Source organism: Sturnira hondurensis, unplaced genomic scaffold (assembly GCF_014824575.4).
Source record: "Sturnira hondurensis isolate 20B ecotype Veracruz unplaced genomic scaffold, ASM1482457v3 Scaffold0000880, whole genome shotgun sequence".
Taxonomy (NCBI): domain Eukaryota; kingdom Metazoa; phylum Chordata; class Mammalia; order Chiroptera; family Phyllostomidae; genus Sturnira; species Sturnira hondurensis.
In genome coordinates this window covers 19,459,395-19,486,699 of record NW_028073511.1, presented here as the reverse complement: position 1 = coordinate 19,486,699, position 27,305 = coordinate 19,459,395, and the positions used below count along the sequence as shown (strand labels likewise).

Here is a 27,305-nt window from a genome sequence, read left to right as displayed (position 1 = left end):
CTGAATACATGCATGAAGGGAGAACCTCAGATTCCTTTTAGCTCTGAAATCCTGTGGTTTTACTATTATCTTCTTTTGCTTCAAACTCTGAGCCTCTGGGTCCAAGACTAAAGATAATTCACTTCATATTTTCAACAGCAGTATTAGATAAAAATGTGGGCTCTAGGAGCCAGATTATCTTCGGAGTCACTGAGTCCTAGAGTTGACACTAGCTGAATGATGAAAGTTATTCACTTAATCTCCCTTAGCCTCAGTTGTCTCATCTGTAACATGACAATAGTCACAGTATTTAGATCATGGGATTGTTGTGCAGATTACATCCAGCAAAGAAGATGAAGGGTTTGGCAACATGGGGGAAGGGACGGAGAAGGGAGGACATGGGGAGATTTTTTTAACACTCTTTTCTGTATACATACAATGTTTCCCTACAGTGGTTTGCAATAAACCACACTCCCCAGGGAACCAGGGAGCAGGGTCAAGAGGATCACTCCCTTTGAGGTCCTGGTGGGGCTTTTGTTGTTCTCTGCAGAATTGGAAAGAAGCAGAATTTCAAGCACAGTGTTCCAGATCCTGCTGGAAACCAGGAGCCTAATAAATAATGTAAAATAAAAATGCTGCATACAAGGCCCTCNGGAGAAGGGAGGACATGGGGAGATTTTTTTAACACTCTTTTCTGTATACATACAATGTTTCCCTACAGTGGTTTGCAATAAACCACACTCCCCAGGGAACCAGGGAGCAGGGTCAAGAGGATCACTCCCTTTGAGGTCCTGGTGGGGCTTTTGTTGTTCTCTGCAGAATTGGAAAGAAGCAGAATTTCAAGCACAGTGTTCAGGATCCTGCTGGAAACCAGGAGCCTAATAAATAATGTAAAATAAAAATACTGCATACAAGGCCCTCAAAATTCACTGACTGAATAAAGTAATCTTCACAGATTAGAATTCTGTATTCTATGCTGCACCCACCCCACCCCCCAAAAAAAAGAAGCAGAAAAGATTTATCCAAAGCCACCAAATCAACATTCAAGTTTGGAGCTGACTCCAGCGAGCCTGTGACCAGAGCCACTTCCAACATGGCAAAGACTGAGCCCAGTGGCGGAGGGCTGGGAAGCAGACAGACCTTTCACCAGGGAAGAGCTGTGTGCGTGCTGTGTGTCTTCACCAGCTTACCCAGGATGCATTTCTGCCTGCCCCTCAGAGACTCCAAAGGTGATGTACCTGGATAGGAAGTTCTCCAGTGACTGCTTCTTGTCTTCCTTGCACACAATGCCCTCCTTTTTCTGTTTTTCCATGTCTTTGATTCGGGACTGGAAAGTATCGATCAAATCAAACACAGACTTCATTGCTATAGGCACCTCATAGTATTGCTGTTTAAGAAAGAATAGAAAGTATATAATGTATAAGAATATTACTCCCCTCTTCTCAAGGGAGAGAGTGCCCAGGAGAATTCCGGGGAATTCTGAGAAAAATCAGAGCCTAGAGGGCTCAGTGATTTATAAACTCTCTCCTGTAGCAGTACCTCTGCTGATGTTTTGAACTCCAGAATCCATGAAACAACCGCCACTCACCTTTTATGAGGATTGCTTCTTAACTGCACTCATTTTATTGGAAAGAGTCCGTGCCTTCCTCACCACACATGTCCTGGATTTACTTCCCTACCTCTGGGTCTAAGCTGAGTCCTGCTCACTACACAACTGGAGAGACAGTGAGAAATGCCACATCTAACACAGGGATGGAATAGCATGTTAAAATATCCTACCTGAGCAATAAGACTACTTTTCCACCAGCAAGAGGCCTCTTCTTTGGCCATTAGAAATCTACATAAACTCTTTGTGATTCACAGAGATTATTTTATTGAGTGAGCACCACTTAAAATTAGGTCATGTTTCCTTGTATATCCTCAGAAAAGAGCTGGGATCCAATTAAGGATAATGAAATTCAGTCTCCTGCATCCCACTCATCTGAATTTACAACAGTAACCTGTGATGGATTTGGAGGCTGGCTGAGCATAGAGCACAAGCTGAGGAGGAGCCCGGACAAGGCTACAAGCCCCCAGTGGGACGTTCAGTACACCACTGGATATGAAAGCTGGTAGAAACCTTAGGGATGATACAAGATGAGAGGTCGGGCAGCACAGGTACAGTATGAATTAATGAAAGGACCTCTTTCCAGATTCAGAAAAATACTGCAGGTTGAATCTACTATTTGGACAGGCAGCCCTTTTCCTGATGATTTTCACCTCAGCACAGCATGCTTTCTGTACACTAGAGTGGTTAAGACAGCGACTCTGGGGCCAGTCTGTGTGGATATGAAGTCCAATGTTAACCAGCCAATGGGCAAGGTAGTTAACTACTCTAGGGCTCTATTTCTTCCTCTTAGAAACAAAAATAATTCATGTTATTTGCCTTACATGTTTGAGATAAGGCTTATAAAGAGTTAAGGTGAGTGCCTGTCATAATGAAAGCACTCTGTTAATAGAGTTAGCTGTTTTATTTTATTAATTTTTAAAATCATTTTTCTTAGTTCAGAACCTCTGACCCCAAGCATACAAAGAAAGTAGGTCTAAAACCTTACTGTCTTGTCCATGTTTGATCAGGAGTTAAACTTCTAGGCCCTTCCAAAGTAGGCCTATGTTAAACCTGGTTTTCCTGAAGGCAGAGGCCAAATACTCTACCTTTTATCCCCAGGGCCTGGCACATCGTGGCCATTCAACAAGAGTCCAATGAATGCAAGACATTGATTGGTCTGAATCAAACAGCTGGGTCATAGGAGGTCATCCAACCCAGGCTTTTCCAGAGACCACATTTCTGGACACAAATTCTATAAACCAGCAGGGACTATTTGGACCATTTTAAAACCTTCCTGTTTATAAAATAATTTGTGTTTACTCATATGTCTAAGAGACTCACTGACAAAAATTGAGAGTTGCCGTTCTAAGGAATGGCACCACATTATCCAAAACAGCAAACCATACCTTGACTTTTAGGTCCACGTCTGTGAGTACCATGAAGAAATCGTCATAGGTCATTCCATACTCTTTCCTCAGTTCGCTGATGAGATGCTGGTCTACCAAGTCCTCATCATCCACCACTTGCATGGGTTTCTCATTATCTTAAGGCAAATAAAATGTGAATAAGTATGGGTATGACAAGATAAATATCAGTGGGAATCAGTGGATAGAGACACTGGGCCTCTTCTATCTGGCATTAATTAGAACAGCTTTCATTAGTTGTCTATATTTAATGAATACTTTGTTTAAACAAAAGTCTATAAGGTGAATAAATATAGAAATGAATGAATAAACTCATTTTGAAAGTCATGTTTCTAAAGATGACCAAGCTCCAAAATGTTGCCCATTCTGGTCACAGTAAATCCTGGAGAGCAAAGTGAGAGTAAAGACTGCTGAGTCATCCCTACAAGAAAACTGCCACTTCACCCGGGAGTGAGTCGTCACCCTAACTCATGAGGAAGTGAGACCAGATATTCACTTAGTCAAGTCTAAAATCTGCATGTCCCTCCCTTTTACCACAGAATCACTTTGGGCCTCAGTGAACCATGTCACTGCCACAGAGAAAAATGGAAACTCTATGTTCAAACCTGCTATCAGGTTCATTTTGGCTCCAGAAAAACATTAAGCTATTAATAATACAAATATTGTAAGTGAATACAGCTGTAAGCCATGTTACTGAAAATGGGAAGTGTGAACACGGCAGCGCCTCTGCCTGGAAAGCATTTTGGATACGATAGTACACCTTCATCTACTTCTTCTCCCCATTACAAGTCACAGGGTTTCTCTCAGCTCTACTAGAATGTTCATCTGCAAAATAATCCCCCCTAGTTTTTAAAAATTCAAAAAATTAAAATGAGCAAATATGTGATTGATAGATGCATTAGTGATGAGAACCTGTCAGTTATTATTAACATTGTTACCCAGTGAATTGTAGGGCAGAAGAAACCACCACAGTTTTGCAGATAATGAGGTTATATGGCTTGAGTACCATTGATCGTTATTCTTGCATTGTTGCAGAATGAAATGCATATTATGACTTTGGTCTTTGTTAGAAACAAGACAAAAGACAAAACATCTACATGTCCATATGCCTAGGAAAGGTCAAGCAGGACATACAACTGTTAACAAAGGCTGGAGGAGAAACAGAATTTGTCGCCCCCAAATATGACTTTTTAGGATATTAATTATTTTAAGCTGGTTACTTTTAAGAACCAAGACTCAGGAAAAACCTGTTACCTTCCCCCTAACTGCCTTTAGTATTTAGATATTTCTGTGGTATCAATTGTTGCTTCTCCTTTTTCATTTCTGATTTTATTTACTTGGATCCTCTCTTTTTTTTCTTGATGAGTTTGGTTAAAGTTTTGTCAATTTTGTTTATCTTTTCAAAGAATAAGCTCATGGATTCATTGATCTTTTGAGCTGTTTTTAGTTTCCATGTCATTTATTTCTGCTCTGATCCCGATTACTTCCTTCATTCTACTTGCTCTGAGCTTTGTTTATTGTTCTTTTTCTAGTTCTTCTGGTGTGATGTTAGGTTGTTTATTTGACATTTTTCTATCTTTTTTAGGTAGGCCTTGTAATGCTATGAACTTCCCTCTCAGGACTGTCTTTGCTGTGTCCCATAGGTTTGGGATTGTTGTGAGTTCATTTTCATCTGTTTCTAGGTACTTTTTGATGTCTTACTTGATCTCATTGTTAACCCATGCATTATATAATAACATGCTATTTAACCTCCATGTATTAGAATGACTTTTTTTTTTCTTGAGGTTGACTTCAGTTTCAGGCCATTGTGATCCAAGGGTATCCTTGATATGATTTCAATATTCTTGATTTTGTTAAAGCTTATTTTGTGTCCTACCATGTGGTCTATCTTTGAGTATCATCCCTAGGCATTTGAGAAAATATATTTTGCTTCTTTGGGGTGAAATGTTCTGTAGATGTCAGATAAATCAATTTGATCTAGAGTGCCGTTTAATGCCACTATATCCTTGTTGATTTTTTGTCTGGAAGATCTGTGCATTATTGATAGCGGGGTGTTAAAATATCCTTCTATGATACCACAGAAATACAGAAGATTGTGAAAAATTACTATGAACAACTATATGTCAAGAAACTGGACAACTTGAGTGAAATGGATACATTTCTAGAAAAATACCATCTTCCAAAATGGAATCAGGAAGGAGCAGAAAACCTGAAAAGACTGATAGCAACTGATGAAATTGAAGAAATAATCAGAAAACTCCTAGCACAGAAAAGCCCTGGACTAGACGCCTTTACAGGCAAATTTTATTAATCATTCAAAGACGAACTAACACCTAGGTTTCTCAAACTATTTCAAAAAGTTCAAGAAGAGAAAAGACTTCCAAACTCTTTGGATGAGGCCATCATTGTCCTAGTTCTGAAACAAGGTAAAGACACAACAAAGAAGAAAATTACAGGCCAATATCTCTGATGAACTAGATGCTAAAATCCTCAACAAAATATTAGCAAACCAGACCCAGCAATACATCAAAAAGATCATACATCATGATCAAGTGGGGTTTATTTCAGAGATACAAGGATGGTACAATAGTTGCAAATCAATAACTGTGATACATGAACTTAGCAAAATAAAAGATAAAAATCACAGAATCATATCACAGATGTAGAAAAAACATTGATAACATTCAGCACCAGTTTATGATAAAAACACTCAACAAAATGGGAAAAGAGAGAATATACCTCATCATAATAAAGGCCATATATGAAAAAACTACCACCAACATCATACTCAATGGGCAAAAAGTAAAAGCTTTCCTCCTAAAATCAGGAAGACGTATAAGGGATCCACTTTCACCACTTGTATTTAACATAGTACTGGAAGTCCCAGCCACAGCTATCAGACAGGAAAAAGAGCTAAAGGGCATCCAAATTGGAAAGGAGAAAGTAAAATTGTCATTTTTGCAGATGAGATGATCTTGTACATAGAAAACCCAATAGACTCCATTAAAAAACTATTCAACTTAATAAATGAATTCAGCAAAATAGTGGGATTCAAAGTCAATATTCAGAAATCAATGGTATTTTTGTACAGTAACAATGAACTATCAGAAGAGAAACTAAGAAAAAAATCGCATTTACTATAGCAACAAAGAAAATAAAGTACCTAGGAATAAATTTAATCAGGAGGTAAAAGACCTGTACTCATAAAACTATAGAACACTGAAGAAAGAAATTGAGGAAGGTACAAATAAATGGAAGCATATATTGTGTTCATGAATTGGAAGAATTAACATAATTAAAGTATGCATACCACCCAAAGCAATCTATAGATTCAATGGCATATTTCACAGATATTGAACAAATATTCAAAGATTTATATATATTTCATATAAAAATATATGAAAGATGAAAAAGACCCTAAATAACCTCAGCAATCTTGAGAAAGAAGAACAAAGTCAGAGCAATCACAATACTCAATATGAAACTATCCTACAAGGCTACTATAATAAAAACAGACTGTTATTGGCATAAGAACAGACACATAGATCAATGGAACAGAATAGAGAGCACAGAAATAAACCCACATCTTCATGGTCAATTAATATTTGACAAAAAGGGCAGAAGCATAAAATGGAATAAAAATAGCCTCTTCAACAGATGGTGCTGGGTATCTGGAATGGCACTTGCAAAAAAATGAAACTAGACAGTAGTGGATAAAAGTCTTAAATACAAGTCATGATACTATAAAAATCCCAGAGGAAAATATAGGCAGTAAAGTTTCAGATATTTCAAATAGCAATATACTTGACAACATATCCTGTAGGGTACGGGAGATAAAGGAAAAAATAAGCAAATGGGAGTACATCATAATTAAAAGCTTTGCACACCCAAAGAAACCATTATTAAAATGAAAAGGGCACTGGATGCATGGAAGAACATATTTTCCAATGATACATTAGACAATGATTTAACCTCCAAAATATGTAAAGAGCTTATAAGACTCAACACCAGGAAGACAAACAATCCAATTAAAAAATGGACAAAGGACCTGAATAGACACTTCTCCAAAGAGGACATACAGATGGCCCATAGACACATGAAAAAATACTCAACTCACTGGCCATCAGTGAGATACAAATTAAAACAACAATGAGATACCACTTCACACCTGCCAAAATGGATATCATTAATAAATCAACAAACAACAAATGCTGGCAAGGATGTGGGGAAAAGGGAACCCCACTGCACTGCTGGTGGGTGTGCAGACTAGTGCAGCCACTGTGGAAAACAGTATAGATTTCCTCAAAAAATTAAAAATGAAACTGTCTTTGGACCCAGTGATTCCATTGCTGGGAATATACCCTAAAAACCCCAAAACACGAATTCAAAATAATTTATTTCACCCCTGTGTTGAAAGCAGTAGCATTTACAATAGCCAAGATTTGGAAACAGCTTCACTGCCCACCAGTAGATGAGTGGATAAAATAAACTATCATACATTTACATAATGGAATACTACACAACAGAAAAAAATAAGGAATTTCTACATTTTGTGAGAGCATGAATGGAACTAGAGACTATTATGCCAAGTGAAATAAGCCAGTTGGTAAAAGTCAAATACCATATGATCTCACTGATAATGGGAATCTAATGAATAAAATAAACTAATGAACAAAATAGAACCAAAAGCATAGACTGACAAGTATAAGAGGGGATGGGCGAGGTGAGGACTGATTGATAGAAAGTGAAGTAATTATTCAAAGTACATATATGAACAACCCACGGACAAGGACAATGGTGAGGGGACTGTTAATGGAAGTGGAGGGTGGGATGGGCGGAGGGGGAGAAAGGGGGAAATTGGAACCACTGTAATAGCATAAACAATAAAATATTTAAAAAAGAATTTAGACATTGGACCTGCTCCAGGAAGGGAGCTATTATGATAGATAACTATATTTAATATAGACTAGATATGATAGAAAAGAGGGACCTAGTTAGGCCTGTTTGATCAGTGTTCTCTGGTCCCATTGTTAAAGTCGGCCCAACACAAGTTTGTTTATCAAATGTTTGCTTTACTATCTTCATGTGAATTGCCTTCCTGTAGTTTGATATCTCAAACCACACCTGATCATTTTGTTCTTGGGTCCCATATTCTTATGTAACCCTTGTATGTACATAAGTAATAAATGTGGACAGTCCATATTCAATGGTTAGTTTTCTTCTTTTAATCAGCCTTAAGTCACTTTGACTATCAGGTCAGCCAGAAAAACTTAGAAGGATAGAAAGAAAATGATCTTTCTGCTCCTGCAGTCACTTCCAGAGAGTGGTGAGAGGTTCAGTGGAAACTTTTGTTGTTCACTCTATGCATGTCTAGATTATTTAAATTTTAACATATTTTACTTTGTGATTAGCAAAAATAATGAGAAGAAGAAAAGGACCATTTAAAAACTGATTAAAATGTCCTTAATAATTAATGCTCTGATTCTAAGACTATACAAACCAGATTTTATCTTGAACCTAGGAATGAATACTTTTAATTCCCAATATACATTCATTACTGATTTTGTTCATTAAACAATATTTATCTCCAGTGTCCTGAGCTGATTCTGTTGTGGGTAATAAATTCAAAGATAAGTAAGCTTGGAGTTCAAGTTCCTAATTAGAATCAAAATTAGACTATTAGCATCTATCTAACAGATAAAATCACAAAAACTGTTGAATGGCTGAGACAGAAGGAAGTCAGAGATTATAGCAGATTTAAAAAGTGGCCCTGATTCTCCACACCACCCTGTATCTACACGCTGCCCTGTATCTATAGTTCACTCAGTAACAGCAGCTGCCTGGTACGGTGAATGGGTTGAACTACCCTGACTTGTCATTCTGAGCTCATCTATTTGACTTGTTTTATTAGCACAAGTAACACAAATAGAGGCTAGAAATGAGCTTGCACACTTAGTTTTGCTCTTGCTTCTACCATTGCCATGATTACATATCCATACTAGACTTCTGGAGATTAGTTCAGCTTACTCTGTTCTCATCCCAACCAGGGCTATCTCAGATCAGCTGACCACCAGCTGACGCTTAACCTGTGTGCAAGCCCAGCCAAGATCGGCGGAACCACCTAACCAACCTGTAGTGGACTGAAAATACTTGAGCAAACCTAGCCAAGCCAAGCCCAGATCAGCTGAACCCTACAGACTTGTAACTAAGTGAGTATTTAATGTTATACGCCACTGAGGGGTGTGGGTTTTTATTACATAATGTTACTGTGGCACTAGACAACTGACACAGACATTATCAGGCCCAACCCCATCACATTATTGAGGCTGAAACGAAGGAACCGTATGTAGCGAATGCTGTGGTATGCAGTCCAGATCCTACTGTCAGACAAAGACTGCTATAAATATGAATAGCTGAATCCCTCTGAAACCTGTGCTCCTTAAAGAAGAGCTGCCTTGCCCCAAGTTACACCCATACTAGGAGACAGAGCATATTCAGTGGTTGATTCAGTGTGTGTGTGTTTTTTAGGGGGGTGGTGTAGATATAAATGCTGTTTTTACCCCCAAGGGAACAACTCTGAGATGTCAACTGCACTGCAATTCAAATTCTTCTGTCACCTAGTACCCTTCATCTTGCATTGGTATTGTCCTGGGGATATTCCTCACTAACTTTCTGCAGGCAGATCTCAAAGTCTCAGAGTCTGTTTCCCAGGGAACCAACCTGTCATCGACCCCAGGAAGGGAGCAATTTGCTCAAGTTCACATTGCTAGTTAATAACAGAGTGAAGGTTGGGATTCAAATAAAATGACCTCATTCCTTTCCAGTTCTCTGTCTACTTTACCAAAATATGTCACACTCAAGGACATAGAGGACCCAGGACCAAGATTTAAGGCAAGCTTTGCTCTACAAGGATATGGCAAGAAATCAATTGCATGCTTTGGATTTTCCTTGCAACTAAAAATTTTTTTGAAATGTTTTGACCGAACACTGGAAACAACACATTTTGCACTCCCAGCCTACAGAAATAACTACATCCAAAATGCATGTTAGTGCTGAGTAGGTGAATCTGACAAAGAAAAACAGTACAAGCACTGATACACACGGAATCCAACTATGGTGGTGGCCATTCTATGGCAAGACAAAGTCCACCTCTGGCTGAGTGCTGAGGGAGGTACCTGTGAGGCCAGCGCCTGTCCCCAGCTGCGCACTCCTGCCACAGGTCTCTGTTACCCTCTGCACTGTCTAAATCAAGGGTGGGGAACAAGAGGTTCTCTGGGAAAGCAACATAAATTTGGCAGCTTGTTTTTCCAAGCTCCGTAGTCTTTGTCAAGGGTTGCACGGCTTAGAGGCAAACATTCTTTGGAAGCATCCTATGAACTATCCATCTGGTTCTGATCCAGCTAAAGTGATTCACAGATTCAACATCACTTGGTAGATTTAGGTCATTTCACACAGCCTGTCCAAGACCTAAGATTACTGAGGAGGGACAGCAGGGAGGGTAACCTCTGCTGAATGTTAGTAAGGACTGGCCCTACTTGTGAGACGTTTGTCTGGTTCTCCATCTTTTAAGAATTCCAGTTCCCAAAGTCAGTGGTCAAATTCAGGCAGTAATAAATTTCTTTACCCATTTGTTCTTCTAAGTCTGACCATAAAGAGCAATGACATTGAAAAACAAAATTCTGCTTCAGTTACAACTTGGTAAACATCAATTGTCTCAGGCATTCTGTTTGAAGCTTTCATCTGTGACTGCTTCTTCTCTGTCATATCTACAGTTTCTCCTCATCTCACCCCTTCATTCCTAAGTCCAGGTCATGCTACCAATGTCCCTGGACCACTTGAGTTCCTCCCATTGCTTTGCAAGTTCCTTATCTCTTCCGGCACTTTTTCAAAGTTCGGCCCACTGTCTACCTTTGTCACAATCACTTTGAGTTCAGTTTAAAATTACAATCTTTGGATCCAGACTGATCAGATGAGAGTCAACCTACATTTCTGGTCCTCTCTACCCTTCTGTTTATAAATTAGAATAAACCCAACTACAAATCAGAGTCACTTCAGCAACATTTTTGAAAAGAGATTCCTGGACCTCATTCCCAAATGGAATCAGTATCTTGGATGAGGAGAGGGCCTGGGAGTCTGGGTTTTCATTCTAATTTATAAACAGTACCAACCCAACAGAAAAATGAGTGAAGGACTCTAAAAACAAAATATAAATCCTCCCTAATCATATAAAAAGGTGTTCAGTAATACTCATAAAAAAGAAATGCAAGCCAACACTATGCCATTTTTCACAGACCACGTTGGCTAAAATCAATCACAATTTTGATCAAAACACTCTACGTAGAGCTTTGGAGAAATAGAATTTGTACATTGCTGGTGGGAGTGTAAAATGATACAACTTGTATGGAGAGAAATCTATTGATATCTAACAAAACTAAATACACTTTCTATTTGGTCTAACAATCCTACTTCTCAAAATCTACTGTAAATCTGTACCCATACACGTAGAATGACAAATGTACAAGATAATTAATTGTTAAGTTGTTTATAACTTAAACAATCCAAGTGTTTATCAATAAGAGAGCTACTTAAATAAATGATGGTAGAATCACTCTCCCAATGGGTTAAATAAAGAACGTAAAAGATGTCTATAAGCTCATAAGGAAAGTTATCCAAAAATATATTTAATTGAAAAGAGCAAAGTGCAGAACAGCATATATGATATACTGTATTTATATAAAAAGAAGGGTAATATAAATATTTATATTTATTTGTATCTGCACAAAAAACACTAAATGAATAAACAAGAAATCATAAAAACACACATGGAGAAAGAGAGATACAGGGTAAAGGGGCCAGAAATGGGTGTAAGATTTGTCTGTGTAAACCTTTTTACGCATCTCTGACTTTGGAATCCAAAAAATGTATTTAAAAGAAAATAAGTAAAAACAAAAGCACCTTGATGGAGTCATCTCATACCAAAAGAATCCACTCAGTTTCAAGGCACCTCCATTAAATTCACCAACCTTTCAAAATTCTGACATGTATAATATCTTTTCTGAGGACTGCAACTGGGAGAGCTTATTCCCTCACCACATTCTTCAAATACTCCAAACGTTTGACTTATTAGGCACTTTACACTCCTTGGTTGCCAGGGGCTACTCTTGACAGTGACACACTTGATGCCAGAGGCAGCTGAGGGTGGTGGAATGGGATGGCTGAGCAAGTTAGTGGACAGCCTCTCTAGCCTCTAGGGCAGAGTGACTGACAATCAAAGACTGAGTAAATAGAGAAGGACGCTGCAGCCAGTGCTGGAAATCAGATCACTCACCCAGCCTGCCCTCCCAGCACAGGGTGCCAGGGTCCAGGGAAGGCAGCTGCCAGACCGCGTCACTGGTGATGAACAGAGGAGTGGGGCAAAGGTCAATTTTTCAGGTGCTCCAGAGGGAAAGCAGCATTTCTGCATTGTTATGGATCCTAATGCATGTGAAGCTTATCTTTTGTTCATAATAATTTTCTTCACAGGATCGAAGACAGAGTATTTTATGCTAAAATGTATTCGTTTATACTCACTTACAAAAGTGTTTTTAGGAATTCACCTATGATTTCCATACTCATAAATAAAGAATTAACACTTTCTCTCCTGCTTGCCACATTCTACCTCCATCAACTTTTTCACCCCCCCTTTTTATCGATTGTCTTCGAACTCTCTATTTTGCTAAGAAACCTGCTTGCTGCATTCCCCCTCATTCTCTTTTCATTCTGCAATAAAGTACCTTTAGCCAGTAACTTCCTCCTATCTCGCTAACTTTGACTATAATCCATCATCTTAACATATATACCAATACCCCTATCCTAGTATTTTAAATACTACTCACAGTTAAGAATGCTTTTACGTGTTAGGTCACTCTAACCCTCCCCATATAATACACTCTGGACTGGCAAAAACAGATGGGCTTATTCTGCACTGGAATTTGCTCAGGCCTGAATAACTTTTGTTAAGCTAATGCCTCAAATCTTCAGGTAAGTTTCCTGGTATTTATAGGTTTATTATCTATAGTTCACACACATTTAACCAGATGGAGCAGGTAAGAGCATAGCTCATACTGTAATTGTATGTGGGCCTCTACGTTTAAGGCCCAGTAGAAATCTGGAAGAGTACAGAGCACTTGATTTATTTTTAAGGAAAGCAAGGCCATCTGATAGAGTTCCAGCTGAACATGGGTCAAGGCTGGAGTTTGGTTTACTGAGACCATGGAGCACGCCAATTCCTACTTTCCCATGGCTGACTCCCAGTCTTGGTCGAAAATACCACACAGGCTTTCCCATAAGGGTCACCTGGGACAGGACACCAGGACAGAAAGGCCTTCCAGGAATTAGATGAAGAGCAAGATAAAAGGCGCTGCAAACCACGTCCAAGCTGCCGTTCAGTGAGAGGCAAATACCCAAAGCACAGTACCTGGTTTCTAATAGGGCCAAAAAAAAATTCCCAGTCCCCCTACAGTTCATATTCAATCCAGATGTCTAGAAAACAGCAGAATTAATGCTAAAATTTTGCCAAGGCAGCTCTAGATGCTTATAACACAGAGGTTGAGGTGGGGAATATAATGATGTTTCCAAACATCCCTGACATAAGAATGAGAATTTTGTGTGTGTGAGAGTTGGTGGTTAACACATTTGACACTGGGAACACCTGGTGATGGAGCATTTTCACCGCCAGCCAGAACCCATTTCTGCACTGGATTGAATACCTACTTCCTCTCTAGACATCTGGATTATAACTGAGCTCACTGGCTCATGCTACTGTATGAAAGTCCAAGAAGCAAATGGTTGAATCCCAGTGACCTCAGAACATGTGGCTTTGTAGTATTATCACCAGGAGTAGTAATGCTTGAAGAGCAGTTTGAGGGTTCACTGTCAACATTCTGTAATTAGCAGAAAGCGATTACAAGCATTTTTCGATGATAGGTGCTCCAATCCCTGTGACAGCTCGCCGATCTCCAGACGCCTGCCAGAACAAATGGTGGTGACGATGACCACAGTACTAGCATTCACTATGTAATCGGCATTTACATATATTATCTTACTACATCCTCTCCGTAACCAGGAAACACATATAACTATGTTCTAAGCTGAGACTTAGGAAGATGCCTGGCTGAGGTCAGTCAACAAAGAAGTTGTGACTGTGTTTTTGAAGTGGTTTGTTTGGCCCCAGAACTTCTTTTGTGTCCCCTGTACGATTATTGTTGTTTGGTTAAGGGGTGGACGTTTTGTTGTTGTTGTCCCCCTTCCAAACACACACACAGCACATCCACAGATGAGTCACCGATCTGCTGTGATTTAAGGTAGAACTTTGGAAAGGATGCTACTTATTATCCTTTGGATCTACATCAGGAGAAGCTGGGCTAATAGAAGAGAATGCATGCATAACTGAAACTTCATACCTGAGTACATTCTAGAAACCTACAATATGAGCCTACCATCAGCAATACTGTACTATGTACTTAAAAATTGGGGGGTAGATCTCATATTGTGTTTTACCACAATAAAAAGTATAATTTAGAAAGCAAGACCATATTAAAAATCAAATTGACATTATCATGACATAATTACAACTGTGTTCAATTATACCAAGACCACATGACAGAAAAATCTGTGAGATAACTCATTATATATATTAAAGTTAAATGTAACTAATGGGGAAAATGTGTTTTAATGGTGTATTCTTTCAGATGTTTTCAGATATAATATCTTTTATGAAAATTATGCAGAATATGCACATGGATAATGTGAAGCATTTTCACTGTAGTTAAATGAGAATAAAAAAGTAGAGAATGCATGTAAGAAAAAAGGTGTTTTTTTTTTCAATAAAAATTAAAGCCCTACAGATGTAATAATTATAAAAGAAATGGGAGGGGCAGATTTGGGGCTTCTGAATATGAAGCCTAACTACTTACAGTCAGTTTTGCAATGTTCCCAGGAGAACTGCAATGAGCTCAATCTCAGTTGCCCAGCGCCGAGCTGCATGCCTCAAGAGTCTCACACGCATCATGGATATGAAAAATTGTGAAACCTCTACATTCAGCCAAATTCTTCTGCGCTCCAAAAGGACTTGGGCATAGTTCAGTCCATATTTTCAGTGACTTTTCATTTATCTTAACAGCTTCTTTCAGCCCCGGTTAATTCCCTCCCCAGCCTTCCCAGAGTCAAGTCCTTCCAGGGGTCTGGCAGGTCCCCATCTGTCACCTGTGGCCTAACGGCTGCCAGAAGATCAGATGATGTCTCTCACAGGCAAGAGGACTCGAAATCCAAAAGAAAGTGTCTGGATACCTATCTGGTTTTCCCCCTACCATATCACTTCTCTCTTCGTGCTCCACTTTACTGACTTTCAGACCACAGAGTGCTTGCACATTTTTCATTTCAAAGCGCCAGAAGCTTAAACCAGAACCATCTGGAATGGTTATGTAAATATAATGTTAGGCAAGCTGACCTTGGCTGCCACAAGGAAAGAGCCCTCTGGATATCAGAAGTTTCTTGTGATTCCCCACTGACCTTCCCCGTAAGATTTGTCCCACCTTAGCTATGAGAAGAAGAAGAATATAATTAAAATGGTTAAGAGAACCTAGCTGGAAGTGGTCGATTTTCATGGTGCTGTTGTTGACCGGGCCAAAGATGGTGATCACGGAGATTTTCCTGGTGGCCATCTTGCAGAAACTCTCCAGGTACTCATCTCGCTGCTGCACGTACATGTTGTTCTCGACCTTAGGGGCGGTGATCAGCTGGGGGTGGGTGAAGGCAAGCACATATTAATTCACAGCAACAGCTTCACACTGAGGTGAAACCCAAAGGGGTGATTTGGAATAAAGAGCTGGAAGTGACTGACACCAGAGTTAAAGTAAACTAAGTTAAGTTAAGCTACACTAAACTGGACTCGATCATTTTCTTGGGCAGTTGGCATAATTAGGACCAAAGACTGTTGGGAAAAGACTTATTTCTAAATGGCTTCAGACAGCTTAGAGTTTTCTAGTCATTCCCACTATTTACCTTCCTTACTGGTCTGCGCCATGGGTCCGGGTGTCCTGAGCTGTGGACTCTGCATGGCCGCACTCCCCCTGCCAGGCTGTTGTCTGTGCTGCACAAACACTCGGCAGGTAAAAATTGTTCAGTAAGTGCTACCTCCCTTCCCTCATTTCCATCTTCATTATCCTAATTGGCTTCCCTGACACTGGTGAATTGAGTGGTTACTACTATCATTTCATGTCTCCCAGGGTTGAGAGAGTTGCATAGCCAGGTCTTGTGCACTCTGGAACATTCCATGGCTGATGTCTGCAGTGAACACTGTGCATTCATCCTCTGCTGACTCATCATTGGGCTCAGAGGCCAGCCTCTATCCGTGTTCTCCCACTGGACTACATCCAAAGTTATCAACCTCTTCTCTACTTTATAAAATAAATCTAAGCATATAAAATAATTCTGAAGTCTGTCACATGGCATTTCTCAGCAGGGAAGTCACCATGTTGTAACCTCTTTCAAATTCTTCCTCAAAATGGTTAATATCTGATCCCAACCTGGTCCTGCTTTTTATTTTCTCTGTCAGAGATGTGTTTGTTGCTTCCTGAAAGTTTCCCCTTCTGATAATTCTCTATGCTTGACAAAAATACTACCCCTCGTGGAAATCAAGAGGTGTTCAGTAGCTTTTGAGTGGAACATTAGCAAAGCCTTTCTGGGATAAAGTTGTGTATTTTTTTTCAGATTGTTATTTCTTAAGTAGACATGACTTCACTTACTTTTAATTTTGTGTTTAAATGCTTATTCAGATGGACATGATGGACAGAAACTGCTTGTTTTAGAAATGTGATTTCCCAAAAGGAAAAATAATCAAATTTTCTCTAATTTGTTCATTGACTCATACTTAGCCTTTAAAAAAAATTAAGATGGAAATGCAAAAAAATACAATTAAAAATAAATAAATAAAAACATTTAAGATGGCTATAAAAAGAACTAATAATGGTACTTTTCATTTGGTTATTAGTTTTTAATTAGCTATATTACATCTGAAGATATTTCCTTAGGAGTTTATGGTAGCCCAAATCTCGGAGTTTTATTTTCAGTTGGTATGTTTTATGTTTTTCTTTCTGGCTGTTTGCTCACAAACATACTATTTTGAAATAAATAAAATGAATGCTTCAGTGAGAACACAAAATAGTCAAAAACTAAGGTAAGATTTACTGGTAATGATTTGGACACCTTCTTCCAAACAGAGGGTGAGCCCATACGGAGAGGTGTCTCTAGGACACAGCCCTCCAGAAGCTGACTGACTGGTGACACCTGCCTCTGTAACTTCAGACCAACACACAGGCTCCATCTTAGTCATCTCCTACTTGGCCCTAGACCTAGAAAGTCCACGGACAAACCACGGTATGACAAGATTTCAAGAGTACTCGGAACTCCTTCTGGTTTCCTTCTCCCCCTTGTACATGATTGAGAATTTCAGACAATATATGATCGTACAGAAAGTTCTTCTCCCTGCCTGGAAGTTTCTCCCAGGCATCTCTGAACCCAGTAGTCTTGGGCCACTGGATACCCTGTGGAAATCACACTGAAATAAATAAAGAGTTCTAATGTGTATCTGCACCTCGGGACTTTTGCCCAAGGGTGCCTTACCCACCATGAGGTGACACTCATCTCGCAGTCTCCTTCCCCAGCTCTGTCACTCGGTGATGTGGCCCCAGGCTCTCTCTTACTAACCTTTCCTCCTATTTTCCTTATGTGCCCTCTTTACCCAATAGCTGAACCATCCTAAATTATGAAATAGAAGAAATTTCGGCAGAGTGGCACAGAGAAGGGGGGATTATAGTTAAAGTTGAAGGGCCTGCATTTTAATCCTCATTCAACCCCTGGCTCCCTTGTAGCCTCAACAGGGCCCTTTAACGCTATGAACCTTAGTTTTCTCATCTTCACAACGGAACAACTTCCCTACCAACCTCACAAGTAGTGAGAACTGAGCAAAAATAAATAAACTATGTGTGTGACGGTGTGCCCCTGAGTATAATACATGCATGTTGCCACTGTGTAGTTCGCCCACATTCCTTCCTCTGCCTTGGCCTATGTGACCCTCCCACCAAGAAAGCCTTCTTGTCCCCTCCAGCTTAGCTGATGCTCAGTCATTCTTCCAATGCAGGGTCCCCCCTAAAGTCTTTTCTAGCCCTCAGTGATCACTTCTTCCTTATAATCACTGTCCTTATAGTCTACACTGTTCACTTGGAATGTATTTCTTTGATTTACTATTATATTTTATGTTTATGTCACACCTCCCCTACTGAAGTATAAGTTCTTCAAGGCAAGTTCTTGAAGCCCCAGCCCCTACCACTGCCGTACCCATGGCCGAAGAGCAAACTCTGCCCCTCATTCCCCAGGTTACGTGGACCCGTCCAGCCGAGAGAGGAGAGCTACTCAGAAACACGATGATCACCTCCGCCTATGACTGTCTAGCTGCAGCCCACAGACAGGCTGGTTCAATCTGTTCCTCCGGTTCACACCAGGGAAAGGAAAAAGCGGAGGAGCCTGATCATCTCAACATATTTCAAGGATTCTTTCCCTGTGTATTGACATCTCTATCCCATTGCCAATCCTTTCTTCCTAAAGAGAGCACCTAGAACTTCTCAGTGAACATTGTGGTCTGGTCCTCGGCCTCTTTCCAGTTTGGCGGTGATAAAACAAGGCACTCTCACGAACTTAGACCTGTGTTGCACTCTTTTTTATGTTTCTGCCCCAACAGTGTGCTGGCACGAGGAGCCTTGGAATGTAATTAAGCCAGTTTGCATTAATAAAGGGAGCAAACAGGACTGGGCGATGCTGTGGGGAAAGTGTTTTAAGCCTCCGATTATTCTACAAACTGTGGTAGGTTCAAAACCCTAGGTTTTTATAGGATTCTGAAAGATAACATGTAAGCTAGAGGTTTGCCTTAGTAAATCAGAGCTTTGTATCCTTTTCTAAAGTTGAATCAAATGAGTCGATTGTTGCCCTAACAACCAGATTACTGGAGTAGGTTTAAAATATTAACCCACTTGAACTATAGGAGATTCAGGCTCCAAAGAATGCTTTTTTAAACTTGGACTCGAACCTCTGCGATGTGGCACTTGTTAATTGACAAGTGGGTTGATTCTCAGGGCACAGAATGATGGCTTGTCAGCTGTACTCCACACAGTCCAATGTTTAAATGATGAACAGCTTATCTATATTCTCACCTCCGTCACCCCTAAACTGACAGCAGCCAGCCTGAGGGACTGGGTTAACTGGGCTTCCGTCTACTGTTCTTGACCAACTGCCAGGAGAGCCAGAGCGTGGGGGTGCGGAGAGCCAGCCTGGTATTCAAGGCAGAAACTCTACCTCGGTGCTCAGCCCCAAATGTTGACGACTGATATGTCTTACCATTGACCTGAGCAATTCAAGGTTTCAAATGAATGTTTAAAAGTCTGTACTGATTAACTAACAGGAAAACTTCTCAGTTTCCCCTATACTTCACAGCATATGCCCCATATTCAGGAATGTGGAATGGGGGACTGGCTTGAGCACGCGCTTTAAATCGAAAGACCTGAGTTCTAATTCTGACTTTGCCCTATATTAACGACACACCTCGGGAAACTTCAGTCTGTGAAATGAAGATCTTCATGGCATTGTCATGAAAATTCAACCACGGGGTCTCAAAAGGTCCCTGGCAGGATCTGCTCCTTTGCTTTAACAGACTGAGAGGCAGGGGGTGTGAAGGAGGGACCTCAGGCCTAAGAAAGGGGTGCCTGGCCCCCCCTGCAGCTCCTCCGAAGGGTCTGCCCACCCAGCCACAGTCTGTGCCGCTTCTCTAAGTCATTGGATAAGTGGAGGTTATGTGGTTGATGTTTTCACATCTGAAGAATGATATTAATAAATGCTAAGAATCAGAGGTTTATGATAAGTTGTAACAGGGCACCAGGTTACTGAAACGCTGGAAAGATAAGCTCAAAGGCCTGCACAGTTTCTTGGAATGCGAACCTCCTGTGAGTTGGAGCACGCTAGCTTAGGCTGAGGCCAGGCAGAGGTATACGGTGTCAGCCACACCTGAGCAGCTTGCAGAGTGCTAAGCCTTGATGAATATGAATCGAATCACCGATCTTCCTGAATAACACTGGCCATGTTCGATGGGAAAAATGAATGGAAAAGATGACAAATGGAACCACCTAGTTCCTTCACCCAGAAACAAAAGCCTCCCCTCTGTCTGGTCAAAAAGTCTCTTCTCTCCATCTTTTGATACTGCACCACATTTATTTTACCTTGTCTTTTGTAATCTATCCCTAGTTGAGAGGTCATCAGCTCTTCGGAACACACACGTCTGACGGGATCCTGGGCCGTGCCACTTGTGCAACCCCAGGCACACGTGGGGTCGCAAGACTGAAATGCCTCTTGCTGGGCTTTCTTTGTAGGAGCAAGCCCGGCTCTCTCGCCAGCCACCCAGAGCCCCATTGCCATGAGCAGCCCCAGCTGCTTTCTGTTTTGCCTCACATGACATCAGCAGAAGCTGTCATTTGAGTTTCATTTGCTAGAAATTTATGATCAGGGATACTGTTAAAAGCAGAAAAGACCCAGCTGGGCTTTCAAATCCCTGACTAAGGGAGTGGAGAGAAAGGGCGAGAAATAAAAGGCATGACTCATAGCAGGGCTATGTATGAAAACCCCTTTCTTTTGACTCACAAACTAGCAGTAATGGAAGTATTTACCAATAGGTGCACCATTGCGATCCTGACAGTTCACCCATGATTATTCTCCCCTGGTTAAAACCTGGGCACAGGGAACACTTCACCTGCCCTGTTGGCTAAATGGCCAGGGTTGGGTGAGGGGTCTTAGCAGGCTGGACGAAGTCCCAGGTGCTCTGGAGGCAGGCAACAGGGCACCCTGCTGATGTTCGTCCACAGCCCAGAGAGCAGTTTCCCCGTGGGTTCTCTAGCAATCATTCAAGCACCAGGTACAGTTCTACTCTAAAATCTACTCTGCAATGATTTTGGTTCCTGGTGGAGCATTCCCACTTAAGTTTATGTACTCTGGGAATAACCAAGTAACTGTTAAACTACTGTGACTGCCTATCTTCTGCTCACCTGAGTTTATACAGTTACTTTAAGGCTCTGATTAAAACAAGTAATAACACACACAAAAATAAAATGCACACACACACACACAAACAACCTGTAGAAACAATCAAACTTAGGTTTTGTTCTAACACATACATACACTATTGATGGAACAGCTAAGAGAATTTGGGGACATGCCCCCTCCCCGTGATAAATGCCACAAGAAACTCCCATCTGAGTAACAGTTCAAATGCACATTGAAACTTTTTGAAACCACTGAAGATAAATGGACCCCAGAGTCTCTCTGGGTCAGATTATTAATCCAAATTTAGGCCAGACTGGAAAAAAGCTAAAACACCCCCTGAGACACGCCTTGAGGGAAGAGTGTCTGTCACTTTTGGCGAGGAAGATGTGGGGCGTTGAGTCACCTTGTGCCTTCGGGAGGACAGATGGCCCTTCATGCCAGGAGAGGACTCCCTCCCAGCCAGCTGTCTGAGAGAATCAATCCTGACTCATGGAACCCAAGATTAATTTACTGATTTTTTCCTCTGAAGTAATTGTATAATACTTGTTTCCTCTTTGACAGGCTGGGATAAAATGATAGTGTTAAGAAGCTGGGGTAAAGCCTTGGAAGGGTGCTAAAAGAATGGGTAGGGAGACTTGGAGAGAAGACACTGCTTGTGAGAACTGCCCTTACATTTAGGATGGGGCTTGTTCCTGCCTGAAGCCTTTTCCCTGGGGTTTGCGTAGAAACTGTTATTACTTTTTGGATGGTGGTAAGTAATGGCCAACTGGGATGTACCAGTGACTGAGATGTACCAGTGACTCGCTTAATTCTAGTGGCACCCAGAAACCAAGGTGAAAAAGAAGTAAGGACTGCTCGTCTCCTTTATCACACACACACTCTCTCTCTCTCTCTCTCTATCACACACACACACACACACACACACACACACTCATGCTTATTTTATAGAGTCTCAGAGAAACTGACATCTGGACTCCAAGTTCAGATGTGTCTCTAGAGTATTGGAAATTAGAACAATTAACCCAGTTCGCCACACTCCATCCTTTTGGCCTTTTACTAGTTGGGCAGAGATAAAAGGGACAGACTTTAAGGATAAAGATTTCAGCCAGCTGGTGTAAAAGCATTCATGAGGGTCACAACCACAAGGGCCTCTTCCCACTCCCACTTACACCTACTCCCCACCCAGGCTGCCTCACTCTCGCCTCTCCATTTTCCCATCGTTGATATAGACCTAATCTGGGAAAGAGGAGAAACCTTGGTATTTCCCCAGACACATGCTTCTAGTTTCTAAGCTGATGAAGAGAGAAACCTATTTTTTTATGTTGTGACCAGAGTCAATGCATAGCATTTTAGGAACTTGGTTCTTTTTCTTTGAACTTAGTAAAATGGAGCTGTGTCCAGAGCTACCCCGTGGAAGAGAGGAGTAAAGGTGGGGGATAGGTGTGGCTGGCTGTGGAAGAAGCTGTGACTGCAGGTGCTACCCTGGGTTCACATCTAAGGTCCGCTGGCCAACGACTCTGAGTCTGCGCATGAGGACAGATGCATAGAGCACCCAACCCGACAGCGGCTGCTGGCCGGGCTGCCCTTCCCTGACACACCTGCTGACCTTCTGGACACGGCACAGGTTCAGCCATCGTCTGCCACCCACCAATGTGATTTTAGAGAAACCACAAATTGAACGTGAACGCTCCCTGCCTCAGCCCACAGAGCAATGCCAAGGAGAAGATTACTTACCAGGAGCCTTCGTTTGCCTTCAAAGGAGCCCAGCAGGTCGGTTACCAGCTTCTTGGGACTCTGAGTGAAGTACTTTGCGGTGGGTTTCAGGTAGCCGTCCTGCTCAGCTTTCCCGGCTTTTTTCTTCTTGCTCTTCTCCTTCTCCGGCCTGGTCTTTTTCTCAGCTTTGTTCTTCTTCGCTTGCTTTTCACTTTTGAGTAACTTCTCTGCTTTGTCATTCTTCATCTTCTTTTTCTTCTCCTTCTCAGGTTTCTCAAGCTTTTCATGCTTTTTAGACTCTTTCGCCTTTTGGGGAGGAACGTTCCCCACCTGCAACTCCTCCTCCAGCTGAGAGGCAGTAGGTCGGCTGGGGTCATACTTATCCTCATACTCATTGCTGAGAATTTTGTCTTGGGCTTTCTTTTTGGGCAGTTTCCCCTTGGCTGGCTTGTGAGGACCCGGCACCACGTTGGGGTCCCGGTGGCTGTGCTCCCGGCGGTCTGTGCGGTTGTCCCGGAGCCGGCCGGGCCCAGCCCTGCTGCTGTGCTCCGGGGTGGGGGTGGGAGGGGCCGCCGTGAAGCTCTCGAAGCTGGTGGCCTTGCTGGGCCTCCTGGTGGTCTGTGGCCTCTCCCTCGCCTGCTCCTTCCTGGGCGCAGGGTAGAGATTCTCTGGGGCTGCGGCGCTTCTGGCAGTAGTCACCTCGGCTGTCGCTGGGGGCCTGTGGGCATCCAAGGAGGGGTGCACCCGGGGGGTCCAGGGCCTCTGGGTGGTCGGGAAGGCCGTGGTGGTTGTAGGTCTGGCAGCTGCCGTTGGCACCCGCGAGGTGGCCCGCGTCACTGTTGTGGCTGGAGCTGGGGTCAGGGTGGTGACCCGTGGGGTGGGAGGAGGGGGCGGAGGGGCTGCGGTCGTGGTGGCCGGTTTTCTCCACGCCTTTGCCCGACTCTCTCTGGTGGGTGGGACTTGTGCTCTCCTGAGGTCTTCGTTCCTCTTCTCACTGCTCAGGCCTGGCCTCGCTGCGCCTCCACCCCCGTTCCCCTCCTCCACCACCTGGCCCTCCACCCCAGAGGCCTTACACTTCTGAACAAAGCCCTTCTGCCTGATCTTCTCTATCCTGCGGATGGCACCCTGGTCGATGATCTCGTACATGGCCTCCAGCCTAACTGGGTAAGGGTAGCGCTCTTCCACCTGCAGCGTCTTCTTCAACAGCACCATGCCGAACTTCCCCTTCTCCAGCTTCAAGAAGCTCATCAGCTTTGGGATGAGGCTGGGGTCCAGGGACTGCTCCAGGACCTGGCCTTCGCTGGTGATCCTCCGCACCTTGCCCCCTTCCTCGCCGGCCTGGTGGAACAGCACTATCTGCTGGATGTGCCTTTCCGCCAGCTCGCAGTACACGTCGTCCTTCAGCAGGCTCATCATCAGGCGGTAGTAGCCTTCCGAGGCGTGAGGGGCCGAGATGACCCACACGCGGTTCTTCCCTGCAAAGCTGGCGAGGATGTTGGGAGAGCTGGACCCAGAGGGGAAGCGCAGCATTCTTGACCGAGCTGAGGACCCCTCATCTCGGACCATCTCACGGGGAGAACTCCGGGCTGCTGGTCTCCGCCCAGGTTTCGCCAGGGCCCCATGGATGTCCAGCGGGACCGGAGGGGCCTTTTCAGGAGCTATTCTCAACACAGGCACACTGCTCCTTCTTGGGAGAGGCTGAAGGTTTCGTTCTTCCAGAGCAGGTCTCTCAATTCCCTGAGACCTCCCCGTGTGCCTCAGCAACCGAGCTGGCCTTCTATTGACTGGGGATACCAGAGGCCCTTTCTGCCTTCCATGGCTCCCTCCATGCGTGGCCTGGGGGTGGGGTTCTGACCCACACACCAGCCACATTGCTAACAGCATGGTAAAACTGGGTCCCATTCTCCATGTCATTGTGCAATCCACTTTTGGAGGCAGCAAGGTCAAAAGAGGAAAGAGGAGGGGAAGGGGAGAAAAGAAAAAAAATTATTTAATTGCAAACAGAGCTGGGCATTTTCTCTTTCTCTATTTCATCCAAGGGCTGGGGGTAGGGGTGGTTAGAGAAGAAGGGGGGAGGTCAGGGAATGGAAAATAGGATGAGATCCTGTTACTTTTAAACCCCTGTAATTTGTCAGTGCTTAGCAGAGACAGTTACATTAAGCAGGAAATCCAACTCAGTGCCCATTCAGCATGCTTGCATCCTTTCAACTGATTCTCTGATGCTCCAGAGAAAATGAGCACTGAGCATATTAATTATGGCAACATTACCATTTCATTTCTTCAAACAAGCAACAAAGAAACAAACACACCAAAGGCAGAAGGATTACACACTTACGTTGTGGCTCATGGAGATGGAATGCAGAAGGCTTAAAAAGCGATCTGAAGTGTGGTCCCAGGCCAGTTGCCTAGATGAAGCACTTTTCCTCCCAACCCTCCGTCTCCTTTCCGAGCCTGGGGCGTGCTGCAGCTCGGCAACCAAAGTCGCCCGTCCTGACCTGAGGGCTCTGCTGCTTTCTTCTTTTCTTTTCAGCTGTGTTTTTACCTTCTTGACAAGTAGGATGCGGTGACAGGAGCTGTCCTTTTAAGTCTTTGCATCTCCATTGTTCTGTAGTTTCTACTCAGCCCTGCGTCCAGTCCCCTGTGTGCCAATCCCTGGGCCGGCACACAGGGCACCCCCTGAAGCGGAGCCCCAGCTCTCTCTCTGAACCCCACTTTTTTCTCTCTTCAGAGTTCCAGGGTCCTTCTTATCACCCTTTCCCCCACAGCCTGGCTTAGTTCCTTTGTTTCCGAGCGCGAAAGCACTGGGATTAATATGTTTTCCAGGCTGAGGGAAAACACAGGAATGTGATGTTGAAAATAGGCTTTCTCTCTTTTCCTACGCCTCTCTCCTCCCTTTATTTCTCCCCACCTCTTTTTTTTCTTCTCTTTTCCTTCTTCTTCTTTTTCTTCTTCCTCTTGCCTGGATTCAGTCCCAGGAATGCCAGGACAACCTCAGTTTTGATCCAAACCAAACTCAAACAACAGTGGCCACTGGAAATCAAGGAAACTTCACTAAGGATTTAACAGATCAGCAAAACGCCGCCTCCTTCCCATTTCAGCACGTTGAGAGTGGACTCGGTGGGGAGGGCCGTTCTCTGGGTGGGGGAAAGTTTGGAAACACTACCCATCATCATAAATCACTTTAGAATAGGATGGCTGAGGACTTAACCCCTTCCACGCCGAACAATCAGGGTACTTTCCCTTCCTGTGTGCACTCACGCTGCAGCCTGGAAAGGGAAAATTCTCCGATTTCTGCATCTGGCTGCTTGGTTTTCCTGGAGACTGATACTCATCTGGGTCAGGGTGTGTGGCTGTACGCACACAGACAGTGTATATATTTATGGTTCTGTGTATTTATTTTTATCTTTTTCTCCCTGCTTCATACCTTTAGTTTGAGGCTGGAAAAGCCCGTGGAAAACATGACTGGGTTGTTTTTATTTTATGCTAATTGGAGATCAAATTACTGTATTCTTGTTCTTAGTTCTCTCCGTAGCAAGGAAGGAAGCTGGTAAAAGGTTAGAAATGCAGGCAATGGCTGTCGGCTGTCGTTCCCCCGAGACTGAGGTCAACCGTAACACCAGGGGAGGGCCACTATGATCTCCAGTTCTGGGTTCTAGCTAGAGATGGTGGGCTACGACCTTCCTTAGCGACATGCATGTGTGTGTAGTGCAGTATTTCACTCTCTAAAAGCTTCAGGTATCTTGAGGGCGTTAGGCAGTCCTTAGAAATAGCCACACCAGGTTCCACAGAAGAGACTGAGACAGCTCTCTGTGTCTACATCCGAGGTCTGTCATGGGGGTTGAGCTTTTAGGTGGGTGGAAAGGTGCCTCAGGTTATACAGATATTTCTTCCAGCTTTCCCAAGAGAATTCAGTTGGCATGAAGTGCTGCAGACAGTGGGGAGCCAGGGTTCTCAGAAGGCCCTTTGCAAATTAGGCCGTGCTAATGGTGATGCTGATGGAATAAAACTTGGTCTTAGTTACTACCCTTTGATCAGCCCATCTCCAACAGGTCATGCCTTTCCTTCACATAAGCTCCTGGCCCTGAATTGAAGACCTGCAGGAGACTGAGCAGAGGGCTCTCAGCCCAGAGCTTGAAGACCCAGCGGTGCCAAGAGGGAAAGCCCTTGTCTGGAGCCCTCACAGACACTTGTGACTACAGTAACAACGCTGGGCTTCCTCCAGAGACCCTCTGTCCTCCAGAGTCAGAGAAGGTTTTCCCTTCCATGGGCTTCACCTCTTAAGTGGATCGAATGCCTGACAGTCCTAGCTGTTACTTCCTTTCTCAAAGCACAATGTGTTCCAGTCTTTCTCTTCCAAGGTCTTTCCTCTTCTTCTTTTCCTTTCCCTTTGTCATCTCCCTGATGGTAATGGCTACCATTTCTGGGGCTCTGGGCTTGGCACTTTCATACACTCTTTTATCTAGCCCTCACAGCATCCCAAA

The 27,305-nt window shown here is 43.0% G+C and overlaps 1 protein-coding gene across 1 annotated transcript in view; it reads right to left on the bottom strand.

Moving 5' to 3' along the window:
- The window catches only part of CCDC80 (coiled-coil domain containing 80), a 34,615-nt gene extending 8,647 nt beyond the window's left edge, over positions 1-25,968 (bottom strand). Inside the window, exons 1-5 of the mRNA XM_037055134.1 lie at positions 25,160-25,968; positions 22,846-24,749; positions 15,611-15,767; positions 2,974-3,110; positions 1,218-1,366 (exon numbers count right to left, since the gene is read on the bottom strand). Coding sequence (XP_036911029.1) covers positions 1,218-1,366; positions 2,974-3,110; positions 15,611-15,767; positions 22,846-24,738 — 2,336 coding nt within the window. The 5' untranslated portion in view covers positions 24,739-24,749; positions 25,160-25,968. The remainder of the gene's footprint in view (positions 1-1,217; positions 1,367-2,973; positions 3,111-15,610; positions 15,768-22,845; positions 24,750-25,159) is intronic.
- Between the last annotated feature and the right edge of the window lie 1,337 nt (positions 25,969-27,305).